Genomic DNA, 20,154 nt, shown 5'->3' with positions numbered 1-20,154 from the left:
AATGGCCCACAGTATCCTCCCACAAAGTACCACAAAGGAGGGACACAACTGACCCTGGTAACTATCGCCCCATAAGCCTGACTAGCCTAGTCTGCAAGGCTATGGAGCGCATCATCATGGAACTCATTAACAAAGACATTGGGAACCTCCATACACTTGACCCAACTCAGTCTGGCTTTGTAAAGGGCAGATCATGCCTACTAAACCTGGTTGACTTCTTCGAGACAGTCACCAAGGCCATAGAAGAGGGAAAGGTGGTTCACACATCCTACCTTGACCTCACCAAGGCTTTCAACACCATTCCCCACTTGGGTATTACAGAAAAACTCACCTGCCTGAACATAAACCCCTATGTCACGAGATGGGTTGCCAAATGGCTTCCAGACAGAACTCACACAGTAAGAATAGTGGGCTCCAGGTCCGACTCTAAACCAGTCACAAGTGGTGTCCTGCAAGGCTCAGTCCTGGGACCCCTACTGTTCAGCATATACTTCTCAGACGTACAGGCAAACACAGGAGGACTATGGCTAACCAAGTAGGCCGATGACTGCAAACTGGGAGCCATAATTGACTCTTCGGCTGACATGGACATCCTCCAAAAGGGCCTTACTGAGATGGACACCTGGTATCAAAGTCATGGCCCCAAGTTGAATGCCAAAAATGCATAGTCATCCCTTTTGGGAAAAACAAAACACCCATGAATTACCACATAGGTGGTAGCCCCCTTAATACAGAAGAGGTAATAAGAGATCTGGGGACCCAGGTAGTAAGTAATCTCTCCTTTGACAATGATATTGTCAAAGTAGTTAGGAAATCCTTCTATGTGGCCCATCTAATTACTAAAGGGTTCGCATCTAGAAATAAAGAGGTTATAGTGCCCCTTTACTCTTCACTCATTAGACCCATCATAGAGTACAATGCCCCATTTGGAATGTACCTAACAAGACACTTCCAACAGCTGGAAAGGCCACAAAAGTACCTCATCAAGAGGATTACTGGCCTCAAACATATGTCTTATGCAGCCCGACTGAAAAAACTCCGTCTGTACTCAGTGGCATATTGCTTACTCAGAGGTGATCTCTGCCTGACTTACAAAGCCATGTCCAACTCAGAATTGATGGACTTGCTCCACCTAAAGAAATCACGTGCTCTAGTGAGCTAAACCTCGCCACAACAATAAATAGAACATGCTGGAGGGATAGATTCCTGTCACAGAGACTCCCCATGCTTTGGAACAAAATTCCAAATTACATCAGGCAGAGCCCCTCACTAACACTCTTCAATAGAAACCTTGATGAGTGGATGGGTAACAGAAAATACACCCCTGGGATCACTTCATTGGCTATGCTTGACACAGAAGCAGTTAATTAATCAATGGGGCAGCGAATGCCGACACACTCTGGCTAGGCTTATAAATGCCCTCGGGCAGATAGCCTAGTACCTACTTATGAACCTATTGTAATGCTGGCCACAACACTACAGGACATTGATATTACTAATGTTTTATTTGGCTGGCTGGTTGGATTTTTCTCGTACTTTTGCTTTGTCAATTTTCAGATAAAACTGGCATTACCAAGGTCTGTCTAGATGTTCATCAGAAGGATCACATCTGCAGTATCATTCTCAGCAGGCACGTATCCTTTTAGACTGAATTCCAGCACTTTGGGTGTCTCTTGCACTGTCTGGTTTCCTCATTGCATGAGAGACTTCAACCTGATGCTCAATAGAAAGGGAAGAGAAGCCCATGAAATGTTAATTGCTTTTTGCTGTAGTCAATTTTGTTGCAGTAATGGTTAAACTCTTCTCTTCCCAAGCACATGGTACAAGGTTTGATGCTGAACTCCAGACAATGCTTGAGCAGAGTTTGCATGTTGTCCTATGTCCATGTGGGTCGGTCCTCCCACCTCCCAAAGCATGCTGGGTGCTTCCACCTCAAAACATACCCAAAATTCTGAAGACAGTTGTGGGCAGCCAAATAGACTCTAGGTAGTGCTTACCAGAAACACTTCTATAGACCAACTGCTTTAGATAACAGCTGTGATGCACAGTGCATTCTAGATCAGAAAACATGGATCACAGATGGAGTGCTGTGTCAAGGCTGGCCACTGAATGGTATAAAACATGGCTGTTGATTTTTGATCATGTTGGTTAATGTCACCAAAAATGAGAATAGGCATTTGCTGGTGATAAGTAGGTTGAGGACAGGCCTACTCCAGTTACCAACAGCTAACAGTGGGTGGGGTCTATGTGTCTGAACTGGCCAGTGCATGCTTGCCATACAGTCCAGCAGCTATGGGTCAATAAGCTACTATCTGGCTGATGTCCAGCTGTGCAAAGTGGGTTGCTTGGGATAACTCTGTTCAGTGTAAGCTGGATATAACACCAATCAATCTGTCAAATATGAACTAAGACTTTCTACACGAAATATAGTTTCACTGACAGGATGTATCTTAGAAGTAGATTACATAATGGTAGGAAGGAGGTTGGACATCCTGTGTATCTAAGAAGCAAGATAGAAAATGCAGTGCAACAAAGCCACTTGGTTTGGGATCCAGAGTCTTCTAGTCAGAGGAATACAGACTTGAAATGGTTAAGAAATTATGGTGATATGGTGAAGGAGAGTCTTCAGAAGACAATGAGAGATGTCATCAGCATTAGTAATAGACTCACGGTAATCAGACTCCAGTGTAAAGAGAGGACAATATTCATCATCTCACCATATGCTCCACAGCAGGATTGTGGCAGTGAGGAGAAGAGGCCTTCAGGCAGCAGTTGCAGGACCTACTAGATAACGCAGGACAGCATAAGTTGGTGTTGATAATGGGGTATCTGAATGCTCATATCTGGACAGACAGGCAGGACATGAAAACAGCCTGGGTCTAGATCGATGGGGCCATTTTAGACTTCTGTCTGGCAAATGCCTTGATGGTGTCCAACACTAGGTAGAGCAAGGGAAACAGTCACAAGATCAGCTACAACAGTAGTTAAAGTGCAACTTAGCTAGATTTTCTCCTAGGAAGGAAAAGGCATTGGGCTAGAATCAGAGATTGCAAAGTCATCCCCAGTAAAACAGTTGGCCCACACCATAAATGACTGGTGGACACAATCAGCTGTGAGTCATGGTCAGAGAAGGCTCTAAGATCAACAGACACTAGGCTGAGGACATGAAAGTTGACTTGAGAAAAAACACAGAGGTCACAGAAGTACTCAGGGCTCTAGCAACTCAGGAAGACGATAAAATATCTGGAGTTGAAAAAGAATGGCAGTGCCTCAAAAGGGCATGTGTGCATCTGTGCACAGCTATGGAGCAGAGGCAGGTATGGAAATTAAGGAAAGTTGGTAGTGAAATCTAGAAGTCTAGCAAGTTATCAAAAGAAGGAAAAACATGAGAAATGGAAAAGGCAGACCAGGCTAAGAAGGAATACTGTCTGGTAACAAAGAGGCTAAGGGTGCAGTTACAATAGCAAGGAATAAGGCTTCAGTGGTACTCTACCAGCTTCTGGAAAGTGACTCGGCAAACAACATAAAGAAACTTTATCAGGTTGCAAGGCAAAGGCAGAAAGATAAAGATAGTTATCAGACACCCTTCATAAGGAATGCCAGAAACAACGTCTTTACCAATCTGCAGGACATCAAAGGTAGAAGGAAGGACTACGTCCATCTCCTTCTGAATGAAGAAAACTTCACAAAAGCTGTACATCCCCCTACACAGCCTACAGTGAAAGACGGATAACATCACTAAGGAAAATTAAACCAGGATAAGCAGCAGGCTCAGATGAGGTCATGACAGGTATGCTTAAGATGCTGGGTGAGTTAGGGTAGAAATGGTTTCAGGGGGTACTCATACCACTATGGAGTGAAAGGCATATCCCTGATAACTGAAGAAAAGCATTCTAGTGCCAGAACAAGGGGGACATTTACAACTGTGAGTAGTACAGAAGTATCAAACTTTTGTCACGCTGCAAAAAAATGTTACCAAGGGTGTTAGATTAATGAATGTGCACAGTAGTAGAAAGTAAGGTGGGAGATGAGCAGTTCGGATTCTGATCAGGATGCAGCAAAACTGACCTAATGTTTGCAGAAAGACAGATTGTTGATTAAAAAAAAGCTAGCGGTGAAGAAAGAGGCCAAATAGGCATTCCTAAACATGGAGAAAGTATATTATGGAGTGCCAAAAAAGCTGCTATGGCTCAAACTCCAGGAAACTTTGGCAGAATTGGTGTAAGCTATGTGCAAGAACCCAATAACACATGTATGAACAGCATTCGGGTTCACAGAAGGGTTCCCAGTAGAAGTGAGTTGGCATTAGGTTTCATCTCTGAGCTCACTGCTATTTATACTGATGATGAACTAAAGTAGCAAACATGTTGGAGGGAACAGATCAACAAAGAAGCTGTATGCAGATGATGTGATATTAGAGGCAGACTCTGAACAAGAACGGTAGCAAATAATAGTGGAATGGAATGCAAAACTGAAGGCATACAGGATGAAACTAAGTACAGATAAGACAGTTGTCATGACAGCAAATGGGGGAAAGCAAAAGAAGCTGAAAATTGAAATAGACAGGAAAATAGTGGAACAGGTTAACAGCTTCAGGTATCCAAGAGGGGTTGTTGAGGGGAAGGGAAGTGTGAATGTTAAGATCAAAGCTAGAATCAGAGGGGACGCAGCCAACTGATGCAGAGTATCAGTGGTACTGTGTGACAGACTAATGCAAAAGAAGCCAAAAAGTAAAGTGTACAAAACAGTGGTGCAACCACTACTACTATATGGCAGAGAAACCTGTGCAGTAAAAGCAGAGCATTTGAGGAGACTAGAGGTGATGGAGATGCAGTGCCTGAGACAGGTAGTAGGATGTACATTGTGGGGCAGACAAAGAAAGGAGTACATTACAGCAGAAACCAAAGTTGTTTCAATTACATAGGTCAAAGAGAACAGATTATGGTGGTTCATGCACATATGCAGGGAAAGCAGAAGACAGTTTGTAGAAGAAGATTTGTGAGACACAAAAATACATAAGAAGAACAAGGGCATCCAGCAAAGAGCTGCATAGATTATATGTTAAAAGACCTGCAACTATCAGGCAAGACTGTCGAAGAAGGTAGGAGAGTGACATTACAGAGAAAAATTAAAGCAGTTGACACCCAGAGCCAAGTAAAAACATGGGAAAAAGAGGTTGATGATGAAGAATACACCAATAACATCTGACAGTCTCTTTATACTAGACAAATAGTGCTGGTGTAAGCAAATACTTACCTTTAAAAGTATCATGCAAATGCCTCCCTATCATAACAAAGCTAGAAGGAAGTGTGAAGCACGTAGTTCTTACTCTGTATGCAATGTACGTACAAAGCATATTCCTGTGTAAAACAGCATCAGGCGAGGAATTCCATTCCTGTAATTTTCGGACAAGCAATGAAGCTGTACTTCCTCTGCAAGCAGGTATTATATTCATGATTGTGTAATATAGTAGCATGAAGAAACAAAACATTAACCATAAGAAAATTTAGCCACATGTGCACATGTATATTCTCTGATACTAACACCTTCTCCATTAAGAAATACTTCCCAGTGGTCCCTCTCATCCACTGCTCCTCTGCCTTTGTCACATTGCCACTGGATCTCAGATATGCTTTCTCTAGTAGAAATCCATCATCCATTTTTGCAACATATATCCCTCTGGGATTATATATCTGGTATTTCTCCCACCTGCTCAAAGGAGAATTATGTCCTCAGTCTTTCCTCATCATGGTATCTTCTCAGCTTTTGACCTGCAATTAGCAATGGGAGCAAAACTATAACAAGGAATTTGAAGATAAACAAAAAGGAGCTGTGAAGTGAAAACAAACAAAAGCAGTACATTTTCAGTCCTTCATTATTTGCATTTCAGTGGATTGGCTTCCTTGCTATGGAGGTTAATGACTTTGCACAAATTGAGTTCACTCTATTTTTTTTATTTTACTTCGTATGTATACTATATGTCAGTGGTTCTAACATTAATTCAGACTGTACACATCTAATGTGCCTTTCAGAAGCATATATAATAAACAAGATAATCTAGCATTATGGATAAAATTACTCCACCTCCTGTGACATCATACAGAACAGCATTACAACTGAATTTCTAGAACTTCCAGCACAGCACTGAACAGCAACACAGACGGTGACACTATTCATAACACAAGTTAAGGAAATGCTGTGTTCTGAGTAACACGGGAGTATAGTTACCCAATCAGATGAAAGGCAGTGAAACCTGAGCTGCTGAGGCATGCATCCAGCATGGAATTTCCAGCACTACAACAGGGACAGTCTCTGTATATATATTCACCAGTCATGAGCACAGGCTAACATCTCAGACGAAAAGAAAAAAACTTTTGCCACACTACAGACAACCAAACGACAAAATGGGTATCCTGCTGAGCAGAATCTATGAATCTTTGATGGGATTCAGTGGGATGAAAGCGAAAATTCTAATGCTGGGTTTAGATGCTGCTGGTAAAACTACTATTTTATACAAACTGAAGTTGAATGAAGCCATCACCACTATCCCCACTGTTGGATTCAATGTGGAAACCGTGGAACCTATGAGAAATGTGTCCTTCACAGTGTGGGATGTTGGTGGCCAAACAAAAATCAGAGCCTTGTGGAAACACTACTTCATGAACACGGATGGCTTAGTATTTGTGCTGGACAGTGCAGACCCAGAAAGGTTTAATGAAGCCCGTGAGGAACTAGAAGCCATTCTGGATGATGACCAAATGCAGGCAGTACCTTTTGTGATTCTAGCCAACAAGCAGGACTTAAATGGAGCCCGACATCCTTCAGAACTGGTGGATGCACTTTGCTTAAGAAAACTACATGGACATGAGTGGCATGTGCAGGGATGCTGTGCTGTGAATGGAAATGGACTGGTGGAGGGTCTGCATAGACTATCTGAGCTGGTAAAACAGAACAAGAAATAAACTTTTTACTCTGTAGTATATCGCCTACTCCGAGGTAATCTCTGCCTAACATATAAAGCTATGTCAAACCCAGAGCTGTTGGATATGCTACACCTAAAGAAATCCCAATCCCTCCGAACTACATGCTCGAGGGACATAAACCTTGTCACCACAATAAACAGGACATGCTGGAGGGATAGATTCCTGTCCCAGAGACTTCCTATACTCTGGAACAAGCTACCCATCTATGTCAAGCAAAGTTTTTCATTAGCACTCTTCAAGAAAAATCTTGATGAGTGGATGGGAAATAGGAAATACACCCCAGGGATCACTTCTGTGTCTCTGCTGGACAGTGGCATAGGAAAATAACTTTCTTCGGTGGCGTAAGCTATGGAACCTTGCTGGCTAGGCTTACGTAGGCCCATGGGCCGATAGCCTAGTACCTACCTATGAACCTATGATGTGATGACAACAAAGAACAATGACTATGAGCATTAATTTATAATTTAAGTTGATTCAACACCAGTAGCAGACGTACCTGTGGAGTTTTCTCTTTTGGACAATTTAGATTGAATGTCAGACACTTACAGTATTACACTGCTTTAGCAAGATTACTTTTGTTATCTGTGACCATTTTTTTTTTTGTTTTTGACCTGTCATTTTAAATTGTAATTATCTGCTGACAATGTTTCATTACGTCTTTTAAATGTATGCTGCTTATTTTTGCTATGCCTTGATAAAAGATTTTGTACATAGAAATACTTCATATGTCATATTTTATTTCTTTAAATTATTTATTAAATAAAATTTACTGTTTTTGATTAATATGATCATTCAGTGTGTCAACAATAATTATTCTAAAGAGCAGTTTCATTCTGCTCCACTTCTCTGATTCTTTCCTTTAGTACAATCCTGTTACATCATCTGTGTTTTGACAGCCGGACCCTGCACATAGTGTGCATCATTGTTGCTCTAATTAGTTATTTTCTGATACCAGCTGTTGGCTCTTCTGGAAAATTCTAAAGAACACACAACTGCACTTCATTTAAATTCCTGTTTCTATCTGGTTTATATTTTTATTTTTCTCCTACACTAAGTGTAGAGGGGTACACCATCATGTCACCTTGTATGGTTTGATTCCTTCAGCCTCAATTTGCCTGTTGTGTGACCCTTACCAAGTCAGTTAACCAAAGCTCCCAGAAAAGGGATACTTATGTCCAGTGGGCTTAGCCTGTAATCAGTCAGAGAGATGGATAGATACACTTAGTTTTTAAATTCGTAAGAACACTTTAAACAATTGATAGTCTCTAAACTCACTTGTTAGCACTGCAGTGGGTATGCCTGACTCAGAATCACTGACCTAATGCAACCCATTAACAGAATATATTCTTGTTCTCTCTTGTTTGTATTGTATTCATGTTGTGCATTTTGATACAAATATTGATGTCTTCAGCCCAGACCCCAGCAATTTATTTGTGAATACAATGATTGCTTCTTTTAATGGTTACCTGACTGTTATATGTATATAACTGTAATATGAACATATCTGATTCAGAGATATTCTCATTACTCATGCTAATTAGGTAATGTGGGTTAGTCAAATAGTGCAAAAATGAGAATCTCTGATTCAGACAAGGTAAAACTGCACAGAAGAATACCTTATTAAGAGCTAAGTACTGTGTCGCTGAATTAAATACTGAACTGTCACACTTTCAGACCTGACTGTGCTGTTGCTCTTCCCATCAGCTCATGCATCAGGATAGTATAGGCATGCATGCGCGCACGCGCACACACACACACACACACACACACACACACACACACACACACACACACACACACACACACACACACATGCCAAGACAGCTTCCGTATGCTTTCTTCCCAAAGGGTGGGCTTCTGTATGGAGTCTGCACAGCCTCCCTGTGTCTCTATGGGTGTTTGCTAGAGGCAGCAGACATAGATAACTGTATACACACACACACACACACACACACACACACACACACACACACACACACACACACACACACGCACACACGCACACACGCGCGCACACGCGCGCACACACACACACACACACACACACACACACACACACACACACACACACATTGGGATGGCTTCATTACAAGTTCATAAGTTCATAGGTACTTACTGATAAATGTTCAGTGTGAATCTTAAGAAGTCTAGCCTTAAATTCCCTTGGACATTTTTAGCCATTATATATTGTGTATGCAAATAACCCAAAGATGGGCCAAACAAGGATATGCTGTTACATTTACATGTTTCCCCATCCATGAGGGATGGGGTGCTAAAGTGGGGTTAAATTTTCAGGTACCCATCCATTCATCCAAATTACATTTGAATTGAGTAAGAGTAGCACTTTCCTTAATGTGGAATGGAAGACGGTTCCATAAAAGCAGTATGCTCTGTGATACAAACCTATCCCTCCAGGAATTTTTATTTATTTTGCAAAACAGATTGAGATCCCTTAAGTAGATGTTAATGAAGTCATTGAACTTGTGAGCTTATAATAGTTCTGACAGAATAGGATCTGCTGATGGTGTACATGTGAGGTAGTGATCGCCTCTCAAAAGCTTATATCTTACTGAGAAGAGGGACAAGACTTTGAGACAGTCTGCATATTTTTTACGATTTAGGCCACTGTTTTTTTTTGTTTTGTTTTTTTTGTGAGAACGTGCTGTAGTCATTCCAGTTGTGACAAATGTTAGAAAAGGTACATACCGAAATACTCATTGTACTCAATGATTAGGCTAATGACTGCCAAGTATAATTGAATAATTACATCCCTGGATCTGGATGCAATACCTTTCAATATATGCTGCTCAATGAATAGGACTTCTTTACAATAATTGATACATGGTGATCAAAGGACAACTCATAGGTGATGTAGATTCCCAGTTCCCTAACTACAGGATCAATTGTCAGGGGTGTGTTGTCAATGTGATAGTCACAAGGACAGTCATGCATGCTGAAGGATATGATTATACAATTCTTGGCATTTAGCTTTAGTCCATGGTTTTGACATCACCTATTTGCTCCAGACATGCCATCTTGGATGATTTTATTATCTGCTGGGGAGTTTATGATGGCACCAAGTTTGTAATCATCTGCAGACTTGGTCAACCATAAACCCTTCACATTAACTTTGACCTCTGAGAAGTAAATGTCAAAGAAGAGTGGCCCAATGACTGAACCCTGGGGTACACTGCTAATGGCAGGTCTTTTGGAAGAGGTAGTACTGTTGGCTTAGCCAATTTGCTTTCCAATGAGTTACACAGAGATTAACACTTAGATGGAAGAGTTTATCTACAATACCTGAGTGTGGGCTGGTGTTGAATGTCTTTGCAAGGTCTAGATATGCACTGTTTTGCCCCCATTCATTGATTCAGTGCCTTTTTTGAAGCAGTCAGTCAAATTAAGTAGGTAGGACCTGCCCTTAACAAAGCCAAACTGGGTTGGTTCGAGAGTCTGTAGGCTAACTATATCCAAATTTATTAATTCCATAATGATCCTCTCCATGGCCTTACAGGCGAGACTGATCAAGCTTATGGATCTGTAACTATATGGGTCCATTGGAAACCCACCTTTGTGTAAGGGAATGACTGTTTCTGTCCTCCATTCACCTGGCACAAATATTGTACAGCTTCTATAAGGGAGCAGACAAGTCATGTCTCAGGTTGACCAGTAGGCAGCCAGGTGTGTTATCTTGTCCCACAGATGCAGACTTCTTTGTCTTAGCACATTGTGCCTCAACCAACCTGGATGGCAATACAAATGACACAGACAAATATTTAGCTAAACGTTGTTCTGAATCTCTCATTTAAATCCCAGCCTCAGAATTTTAATAGAAGAAACTGAACCTATTATCACAAAGCTCAAAATAAGTAAATCCCCGAGCCCAACTTAATATTTTATCTCGAGTTGGATTAAAAATTCTTTGTTTAATTTTGAATAAGTGATTGCAAGCAAAAAACTTTGCTATGATTAAAGGACAGTATCTTTATGATCTGCAAGTCAACAAGTGTTTGGCTACTGTAACAGACCTATCCATCTCTGGGATTTAAATCCAGATTATACCCAACATCTGAAATTAACACGTATCACCACAATGAAATTATTCCCACTTACAGATAGATTGACGAGTAACAAAGTGAAATTAATCCTTTCTTTGTTCATTTACGCTAAAAACGCATACCATTCCTGTTTACTACATAATTTAATGACACATGTACACAATCTGTTTGAGTCTTCTGTTCAGAACTGTTGGGCCTCCTTATTAAAATGAATGAATCTTTGCCCTTATTAGGAGTCAGTCTAGGTCAGCACTTATACTACCTTTGTAAATGCTACAATTTTCTAAGTTTATTAAGCTGAATTTTGTATTGCTTCATAATTCCTCTGTAAGATCCCACAAGTTAGCTATGAAATGTAACTTATATTCAGCATATGCTCTCTGTGTGATGGCAATTCTACTGCAGCTAAATTTCATATTTTCTGGGTATATACATGTGTGAGACATATTTGGTCTTATTTAACTAAAATATTTAAGGAATGTACGATCACTGTAGTTAATTCTGAATGGTAAAGCTATTTTCTGAGGATTTATATTCTGAATACCCCTCCACAGAGGACAATAGAATACATTTGTTTTCTTTAGCATTATTTATATTCTATATAGAAAATATTAGATCAAAAGAAATTAATTTCTTTGAAGAATTAGAATGATTTTGTAACAGCTTTACTTTCTGCTTGTAAGTTTTGCACAATTTTTTCATTTTACCAAAATACAATTTTCTGAGTCTATGGCCAGATGTACTCAAAGTATATAGACTTGTTTGACCTGTGTCTTTGTAGTTGTTTCTGCAGTCTCACTTTACTTCTCCTAGACCTGAATGCCTTCTCATAATACCCCACCAAGTTGCCTATTAACGTTTCCTGTGTCAAAGACAAAACATGCCTGTACAGTTACAGGATTCGTGTTGCGCATCAGTGAATATGAACAAGTAAATTGAAATGTCATTGTCATTTGCTATGGTATACTTTTATATTACTCTATTGTAATGCTGGCCACAACACTAGAGGACATTGATATTATTAATGTTTTATTTGGCTGGGTGGTTGGATTTTTGCATTGTCAGTTTTCAGACAAAACTGGCATTACCAAGGACTGTCTAGATGTTCATCAGAAGGATCACATCTGCAGTATCATTCTCAGCAGGCATGTATCCTTTTAGACTGAATTCCGGCACTTTGGGTGTCTCTTGCACTGTCCGGTTTCCTCATTGCATGGGAGACTTCAACCTGATGCTCAGTAGAAAGGAAAGAGAAGCCCATGAAATGTTAATTGCTTTTTGCTGTAGTCAGCTTTGTTGCTGTAATGGTTAAGCTCTTCTCTTCCCATGCACATGGTACCAGGTTTGATGCTGAACTCCAGACAATGCTTGAGCAGAGTTTGCATGTTGTTCCATGTCTATGTGGGTCAGTCCTCCCACCTCCCAAAGCATGCTGGGTGCTTCCACCTCAAAACATACCCAAAATTCTGAAGACAGTTGTGGGCAGCCACACAGACTCTAGGTAGTGCTTACCAGAAACACTTCTATAGACCAACTGCTTTAGGTAACAGATGTGATGCACAGTGCATTCTAGATCAGAAAACATGGATCACAGATGGAGTGCTATGTCAGGGCTGGCCACTGAATGGTATAAAACGTGGCTGTTCATTTTCGATCATGTTGGTTAATGTCGCCAAAAATGAAAATAGGCATTTGCTGGTGATAAGTAGGTTGAGGACATGTCTACTCCAGTTACCAACAGCTAACAGTGGGTGGGGTCTATGTGTCTGAACTGGCCAGTGCATGCTTGCCATACAGTCCAGCAGCCATGGGTCAATAAGCAACTATCTGGCTGATGTCCAGTTGTGCAGAGTGGGTTGCTTGGGATAACTCCGTTCAGTGTAAGCTGGATATAAGACCAATCAATCTGTCAAATATGAACTAAGACTTTCTACACTAAATACAGATTCACTGACAGGATGTATCTTAGAAGTAGATTGCATAATGGTAGGAATGGGGTTGGACATCCTGTGTATCTATAAAGCAAGATAGAGAATGCAGTGCAACAAAGCCACTTGGTTTGGGATCCAGAGTCTTCTAGTCAGAGGAATACAGACTTGAAATGGTTAAGAAATTATGGTGATATGTTGAAGGAGAGTCTTCAGAAGACAATGAGAGATGTCATCAGCATTAGTAATAGACTAATGGTAATCAGACTCCAATGTAAAGAGAGGACAATATTCATCATCTCACCATATGCTCCACAGCAGGATTGTGGCAGTGAGGAGAAGAGCTTCAGGCAGCCGTTGCAAGACCTACTAGATAAAGCAGGACAGCATGAGTTGGTGTTGATAATGGGGGCATCTGAATGCTCATATCTAGACAGAGAGGCAGGACATGAAAACAGCCTGGGTCTAGATCGATGGGGCCATTTTAGACTTCTGTCTGGCAAATGCATTGATGGTGTCCAACACTAGTGTTGGATATTATGAATATAAGGCTGAAATTAATTCTGTTGTAAATATGCTGAAAGAAAAAGCTTGCTTAAATGCAGAAACAGAGTTAGTAATATGTGATCAGCATTCATACTAAATGACCGTGGCTTGGAAAATAAGGTATTTGCTGAATGGACATTTTTCCCTTACAGACTTAAAAACAGGATGCATGCAAGAGCAAAAATGCAAAATCTGCTTTTAAAGAATGGACAATGACACTGTGACAATGTGTTTCCTTAAAAACATGTTTTTCTGCATGGACAACAGGACACTGTTATCAGCATTGGCACAAGAACAGATGTTCTTATACAAAGATCCAAATAGAATACAGGATGTTCACATTGTCAGAAAAGCTGGCTTCTTATAAATTCAGCAAAAATGTGACAAGACATTGTTAAACAAGGAAGCTGAAAAATAATATCATTAAGTCAGCAGTTTGCGTCAGCATCTGCAACAATTAGTATTGTTTCTACAGGATGAGCAATTCTCCAAAATAGAAAAGCAAGAGGAAATGTATATGTATGTGCATGACTAAAATTGTATATAAAGAGCTGTATGAATCCAGCTATGTTAGAGGTATTCCACCAAACAAACCACTGGCAACTTTCGCTGTGTGTTACACCTTTATTCCATAAAGCGCCTTTCGTTCAATTAAAATCCATAAACTTCTTCAGATGGAATATTCAACATTTTTAATTAGTATTTAAATGATGGTAAATGTTGAATATTCCATCTGAAGAAGTTCATGGATTTTTATTTGAATGAAAGGCGCTTTATGGAATAAAGGAGTAACACACAGCGAAGGTTGCCAGTGGTTAGTTTGGTGGAATAGCTTTTTGTTTTGTTTTTCATTTTTCATATGTTAGAGGTATTGGTAGAGACACATTTGTCTTGAGGTAAATGTTATATCTCTCACATCATCTGTACTATATGAGAAGTAAAGTGGAACAGTACTTTAAGCTGTAACAGAAGTATGTGTGGTTTATTATAAAAGTTATTGGTTACTACTCTTAAAGACAGGTGCTGCAAAGTATATTTTCTCATCAGTGTATATTCTGCAAGTTTCTGTATGCAATAGACTGTGAATGCAAATATAATCAGACTTTGATTTTAGCAGAATCCAGCCAGCAAGACTGAGTGTCTTAAGAAGACTTCAAATCCATCACAGCAAGCAGTAAGCAGCTCCATATATTTTTTTTTCAATTTGATGGGGCCATTTTAGACTTCTGTCTGGCAAATGCCTTGATGGTGTCCAACACTAGGCTGGGCAAGGGAAACAGTCACAGGATCAGCTACAACAGTGGCTAAAATGCAACTTAGCTAGATTTTCTCCTAGGAAGGAAAAGGCATTGGGCTAGAATCAGAGATTGCAAAGTCATCCCCAGTAAAACAGTTGGCCTACACCATAAATGACTGGTGGACACAATCAGCTGTGAGTCGTGGTCAGAGAAGGCTCTAAGATCAACAGACGCTAGGCTGAGGACTTGAAAGTTGACTGGAGAAAAAACACAGAGGTCACAGAAGTACTCAGGGCTCTAGCAACTGAGGAAGACGATAAAATATGTGGAGTTGAAAAAGAATGGCAGTGCCTCAAAAGGGCATGTGTCCATCTCTGCACAGCTATGGAGCAGAGGCAGGTATGGAAATTAAGGAAAGTTGGTAGCGAAATCTAGAAGTCTAGAAAGTTATCAAAAGAAGGAAACACATGAGAAATGGAAAAGACAGACCAGGCTAAGAAGGAATACTGTCTGGCTAGCAAAGAGGCTAAGGGTGCAGTTACAATAGCAAGGAATAAGGCTTCAGTGGCACTCTACCAGCTTCTGGAAAGTGACTCGGCAAACAACATAAAGAAACTTTATCAGGTTGCAAGGCAAAGACAAAAAGATAAAGATAGTTATCAGACACCCTTCATAAGGAATGCCAGAAACAACGTCTTTACCAATCTGCAGGACATCAAAGGTAGAAGGAAGGACTACGTCCATCTCCTTCTGAATGAAGAAAACTTCACAAAAGCTGTACATCCCCCTACACAGCCTACAGTGAAAGACGGATAACATCACTAAGGAAAATGAAACCAGGATAAGCAGCAGGCTCAGATGAGGTCATGACAGGTATGCTTAAGATGCTGGGTGAGTTAGGGTAGAAATGGTTTCAGGGGGTACTCATACCACTATGGAGTGAAAGGCATATCCCTGATAACTGAAAAAAAGCATTCTAGTGCCAGAACAAAGGGGACATTTACAACTGTGAGCAGTACAGAAGTATCAAACTTCTGTCACGCTGCAAAAAAATGTTACCAAGGGTGTTAGATTAATGAATGTGCACAGTAGTATAAATTAAGGTGGGAGATGAGCAGTTCGGATTCTGATCAGGATGCAGCAAAACTGACCTAATGTTTGCAGAAAGGCAGATTGTTGATAAAAAAAAAGCTAGCGGTGAAGAAAGAGGCCAAATAGGCATTCCTAAACATGGAGAAAGTATATTATGGAGTGCCAAAAAAGCTGCTATGGCTCAAACTCCCAGAAACCCTGGCAGAATTGGTGCAAGCTATGTGCAAGAACCCAATGACACAAGTATGAACAGCATTCGGGTTCACAGAATGGTTCCCAGCAGAAGTGAGTTGGCATTAGGGTTCATCTCTGAGCTCACGGCTATTTATACTGATGATGAACTAAAGCAGCAAACATGTTGGAGGGAACAGATCAACAAAGAAGCTGTATGTAGATGATGTGATATTAGAGGCAGACTCTGAACAAGAACTTTAGCAAATAATAGTGGAATGGAATGCAAAACTGAAGGAGTACAGGATGAAACTAAGTACAGATAAGACAGTTGTCATGACAGCAAAAGGGAGAAAGCAAAAGAAGCTGAAAATTGAAATAGACGGGAAAATAGTGGAACAGGTTAACAGCTTCAGGTATCCAAGAGGGGTTGTTGAGGGGAAGGGAAGTGTGAATGTTAAGATCAAAGATAGAATCAGAGGGAATGCAGCCAACTGACGCAGAGTATCAGCGGTACTGTATGATAGAGTAATGCAACTGATGCAGAGTATCAGCGGTACTGTATGATAGATTAATGCAACCGATGCAGAGTATCAGCGGTACTGTATGATAGACTAATGCAACTGATGCAGAGTATCAGCGGTACTGTATGATAGACTAATGCAAAGAAGTTAAAAAGTAAAGTGTACAAAACAGTGTGCGACCACTACTACTATATGGCAGAGAAACCTGGGCAGTAAAAGCAGAGCATTTGAGGAAGCTAGAGGTGATGGTGATGCAGTGCCTGAGACAGGTAGTAGGATGTACATGGTGGGACAGACAAAGAAATTAGTACTTTAGAGCAGAAACCAAAGTTGTTTCAATTACATATGTCAAAGAGAACAGATTATGGTGGTTCATGCACATACGCAGGAAAAGCAGAAGACAGTTTGTAGAAGAAGATTTGTGAGACACAAAAACACATAAGAAGAACAAGGGCATCCAGCAAAGAGCTGCACAGATTATATGTTAAAAGACCTGCAACTATCAGGCAAGACTGTCGACGAAGGTAGGAGAGTGACATTATACTGAGAGAAATTAAAGCAGTTGACACCCTGAGCCAAGTAAAAACATGGTAAAAAAGGGTTGATGATGAAGAATACACCAATAACATCTGACAGTCTCTTTATACTATACAAATAGTGCTGGTGTAACCAAATGCTTACATTTAAAAGTATCATGCAAATGCCTCCCTATCACATAACAAAGCTAGAAGGAAGTGTGAAGCATATAGTTCCTACTCTGTATGCAATGCACGCACAAAGCATATTCCTGTGTAAAACAGCATCAGGCGAGGAATTCCATTCCTGTAATATTCGGACAAGCAATGAAGCTGTACTTCAGCCTTTCCTCTGCAAGCAGGTATTATATTCATGATTGTGTAATATAGTAGTTTGGATAAACAAAACATTAACCATAAGACAATTCAGCCACATTTGCACATGTATATTCTCTGATACTAACCTTCTCCATTAAGAAATACTTCCCAATGGTCCCACTCATCCACTGCTCCTCTGCCTTTGTCACATCGCCACTGGATCTCAAATATACTTTCTCTAGTAGAAATCCATCATCCATTTTTGCAACATATATGCCACAGTGGTACGGCGGTAGCATTGTTACCTCACAGCAAGAGGTTCTCCCGTTCGATTCTTGGCTGAGCTTTGGAGTGCCTTCTGTGTGGAGTCTGCATGTCCTCCCCGCGGTTGGGTAGCGTTCGAAAGACATGCGTGCGTAAATGGGCGTGCCTTCGATGAAGGTTGAGCGTTGAGCTGGCACCTTGGCTTTTCATAGAAGTCTACTGCCAATCATTAGCAGACCGGAGTTCCACTGTGGCGACCCCTTACCATGAAAAGCCAAAAGACAAATAACAACAACAACATATCCCTCTGGGATAATATATCTGGTATTTCTCCCACCTGTTCAAAGGAGTATTATGTCCTCAGTCTTTCCTCATCATGGTATCTTCTCAGCTTTTGACCTGCAATTAGCAATGGGAGCAAAACTATAACAAGGAATTTGAAGATAAACAAAAAGGAGCTGTGAAGTGAAAACAAACAAAAGCAGTACATTTTCAGTCCTTCATTATTTGCATTTCAGTGGATTGGCTTCCTTGCTACGGAGGTTAATGACTTTGCACAAACTGAGTTCACTCTTATTTTTTTTTAATTTATTTTACTTCTTATGTATACTATGTTATATCAGTCAGTGGTTTTAACATTAATTCAGACTGTACACATCTAATGTGCCTTTCAGATGCATATATAATAAACAAGATAAACAGATAAACTAGCATTGTGGAAAAGATTACTCCACCTCCTATGACATCATACAGAACAGTCACAACTGACTTCCTAGCACTTCAAGCACAGCACTGAACAGCAACACAGACGGTGACACTATTCATAACACAAGTTAAGGAAATGCTGTGTTCTGTGTAACACGGGAGTATAGTTACCCAATCAGATGAAAGGCAGTGAAACCTGAGCTGCTGAGGCATGCATCCAGCATGGAATTTCCAGCACTACAACAGGGACAGTCTCTGTATATATATTCACCAGTCATGAGCACAGGCTAACATCTCAGACAAAAAGAAAGAAACTTTTGCCACACTACAGACAACCAAACGACAAAATGGGTATCCTGCTGAGCAGAATCTATGAATCTTTGATGGGATTCAGTGGGATGAAAGCGAGAATTCTGATGCTGGGTTTAGATGCTGCAGGGAAAACGACTATTTTATACAAACTGAAGCTGAATGAAGCCATCACCACTATCCCCACTATTGGATTCAATGTGGAAACCATCGAACCTATGAGAAATGTGTCCTTCACAGTATGGGATGTTGGTGGCCAAACAAAAATCAGAGCCTTGTGGAAACACTACTTCATGAACACGGATGGCTTAGTATTTGTGTTGGACAGTGCAGACCCAGAAAGATTTAATGAAGCCCATGAGGAACTGGAAGCCATTCTGGATGATGACCAAATGCAGGGAGTACCTTTTGTGATTTTAGCCAACAAGCAGGACCTACCTGGTGCCCGACGTCCCTCAGAGCTAGTGGATGCACTTTGCTTAAGAAAACTACATGGACATGAGTGGCATGTGCAGGGATGCTGTGCTGTGAACGGAGATGGACTGGTGGAAGGTCTGCATAGACTATCGGAGCTGGTAAAACAGAACAAGAAAATGTTTTACTGAAGTGATGACAACAAAGAACAATGAGCATGAGAATTAATTTATAATTCAGGTTAATTCAACACCACTATCAGATGAACCTTAGATGGAATGTCAGACACTTATAGTGTTACGCTGCTTTAGCAAGAATACTTTGGTATCTGTGACCAGTTTTTTGTTTTTGATCTGTTATTTTAAATTATAGTTAGACAGTGACAATGTTTTATTAAGTTTATAGTCTTTTAAATGTATGTTGCTTATTTTTATCATGTCTTGACAAAAGGGTTTGTACATAGCAATGTTTGATACATCTTATTTTATTTCCTTAAGTTATTTATTAAATAAAGTTTAGTATTTTTGATTAACATGGTCATTCAGTGTGTCACCAAGAACTATTCTGAAGAATATTTTACTTATGCTACACACTGATTCTTTCCTTTAGTACAATCCTGTTGCATCATCTGTGCTTTTACAACCTGACTGTACACACAGCGTGCGTCACTGTTGTAATTAGTGATTTAATGCTGGCAACATTTGGCTCTTCTGGAAAACCATAAAGAACACAAAAATATGCTTTATTTAAACTCTTGTTTCTATCAGACTCTTGTTTTTATTTTTTCCTAGACTAAGTGCAGAGGAGTATATCATCATGGCACCTTCTAGGGTTAGAATCCTTGGTACTTACGTATTAACGCAACCAGGAGGCCACTGTTTCATACCTCGGCAAATTATTGATTGCTGTTCAAAATCTACCAAAGTACCAAAAATAATTCTTGCCTATGTTCGATTTTGTTTAGGCTTGATGTGAGAAAACCATTTGGTTGATACTTTCTTTTCCTATTATTATTGTTGTTATTATTATTAACATATCTATACTAAATGAGCTCACCTGAACAAGTTGAAAGTACAATAACGTAACTAT

General features: G+C 40.2%; 2 protein-coding genes across 3 annotated transcripts; both read left to right on the top strand.

The window, feature by feature from the left end:
- The first annotated feature begins 6,145 nt into the window (after positions 1-6,145).
- LOC122787669 (ADP-ribosylation factor 1-like) lies at positions 6,146-7,040 on the top strand. The gene has a single exon (XM_044054505.1). It carries the CDS (start codon positions 6,405-6,407, stop codon positions 6,960-6,962), a length of 558 nt encoding a protein of 185 aa, XP_043910440.1. The 5' UTR covers positions 6,146-6,404; the 3' UTR covers positions 6,963-7,040.
- A 9,956-nt stretch (positions 7,041-16,996) lies between these two features.
- Positions 16,997-19,509, top strand: LOC122787668 (ADP-ribosylation factor-like). Of its 2 annotated transcripts, XM_044054504.1 has the most exons (2): positions 16,997-17,007; positions 18,752-19,509. In XM_044054504.1, exon 2 carries the CDS (start codon positions 18,759-18,761, stop codon positions 19,254-19,256), a length of 498 nt encoding a protein of 165 aa, XP_043910439.1. In that variant the 5' UTR covers positions 16,997-17,007; positions 18,752-18,758; the 3' UTR covers positions 19,257-19,509. The 2 variants fall into 2 exon arrangements, with proteins under 2 accessions (XP_043910439.1, XP_043910438.1); XM_044054503.1 differs by lacking the exon at positions 16,997-17,007 and having other exon boundaries at positions 18,441-19,509.
- The last annotated feature ends 645 nt before the right edge of the window (positions 19,510-20,154 follow it).

This window comes from Protopterus annectens, chromosome 13.part0, assembly GCF_019279795.1.
Source record: "Protopterus annectens isolate FY-2018-M chromosome 13.part0, PAN1.0, whole genome shotgun sequence".
Lineage (NCBI taxonomy): Eukaryota > Metazoa > Chordata > Ceratodontiformes > Protopteridae > Protopterus > Protopterus annectens.
This window is presented reverse-complemented; position numbering and strand designations above follow the sequence as displayed.

Bases quoted from the DNA above. Each gene is read 5' to 3' on its own strand.
- LOC122787668 (XM_044054503.1), top strand. From the start codon at position 18,690: ATGGGTATCCTGCTGAGCAGAATCTATGAATCTTTGATGGGATTCAGT.
- LOC122787669 (XM_044054505.1), top strand. From the start codon at position 6,405: ATGGGTATCCTGCTGAGCAGAATCTATGAATCTTTGATGGGATTCAGT.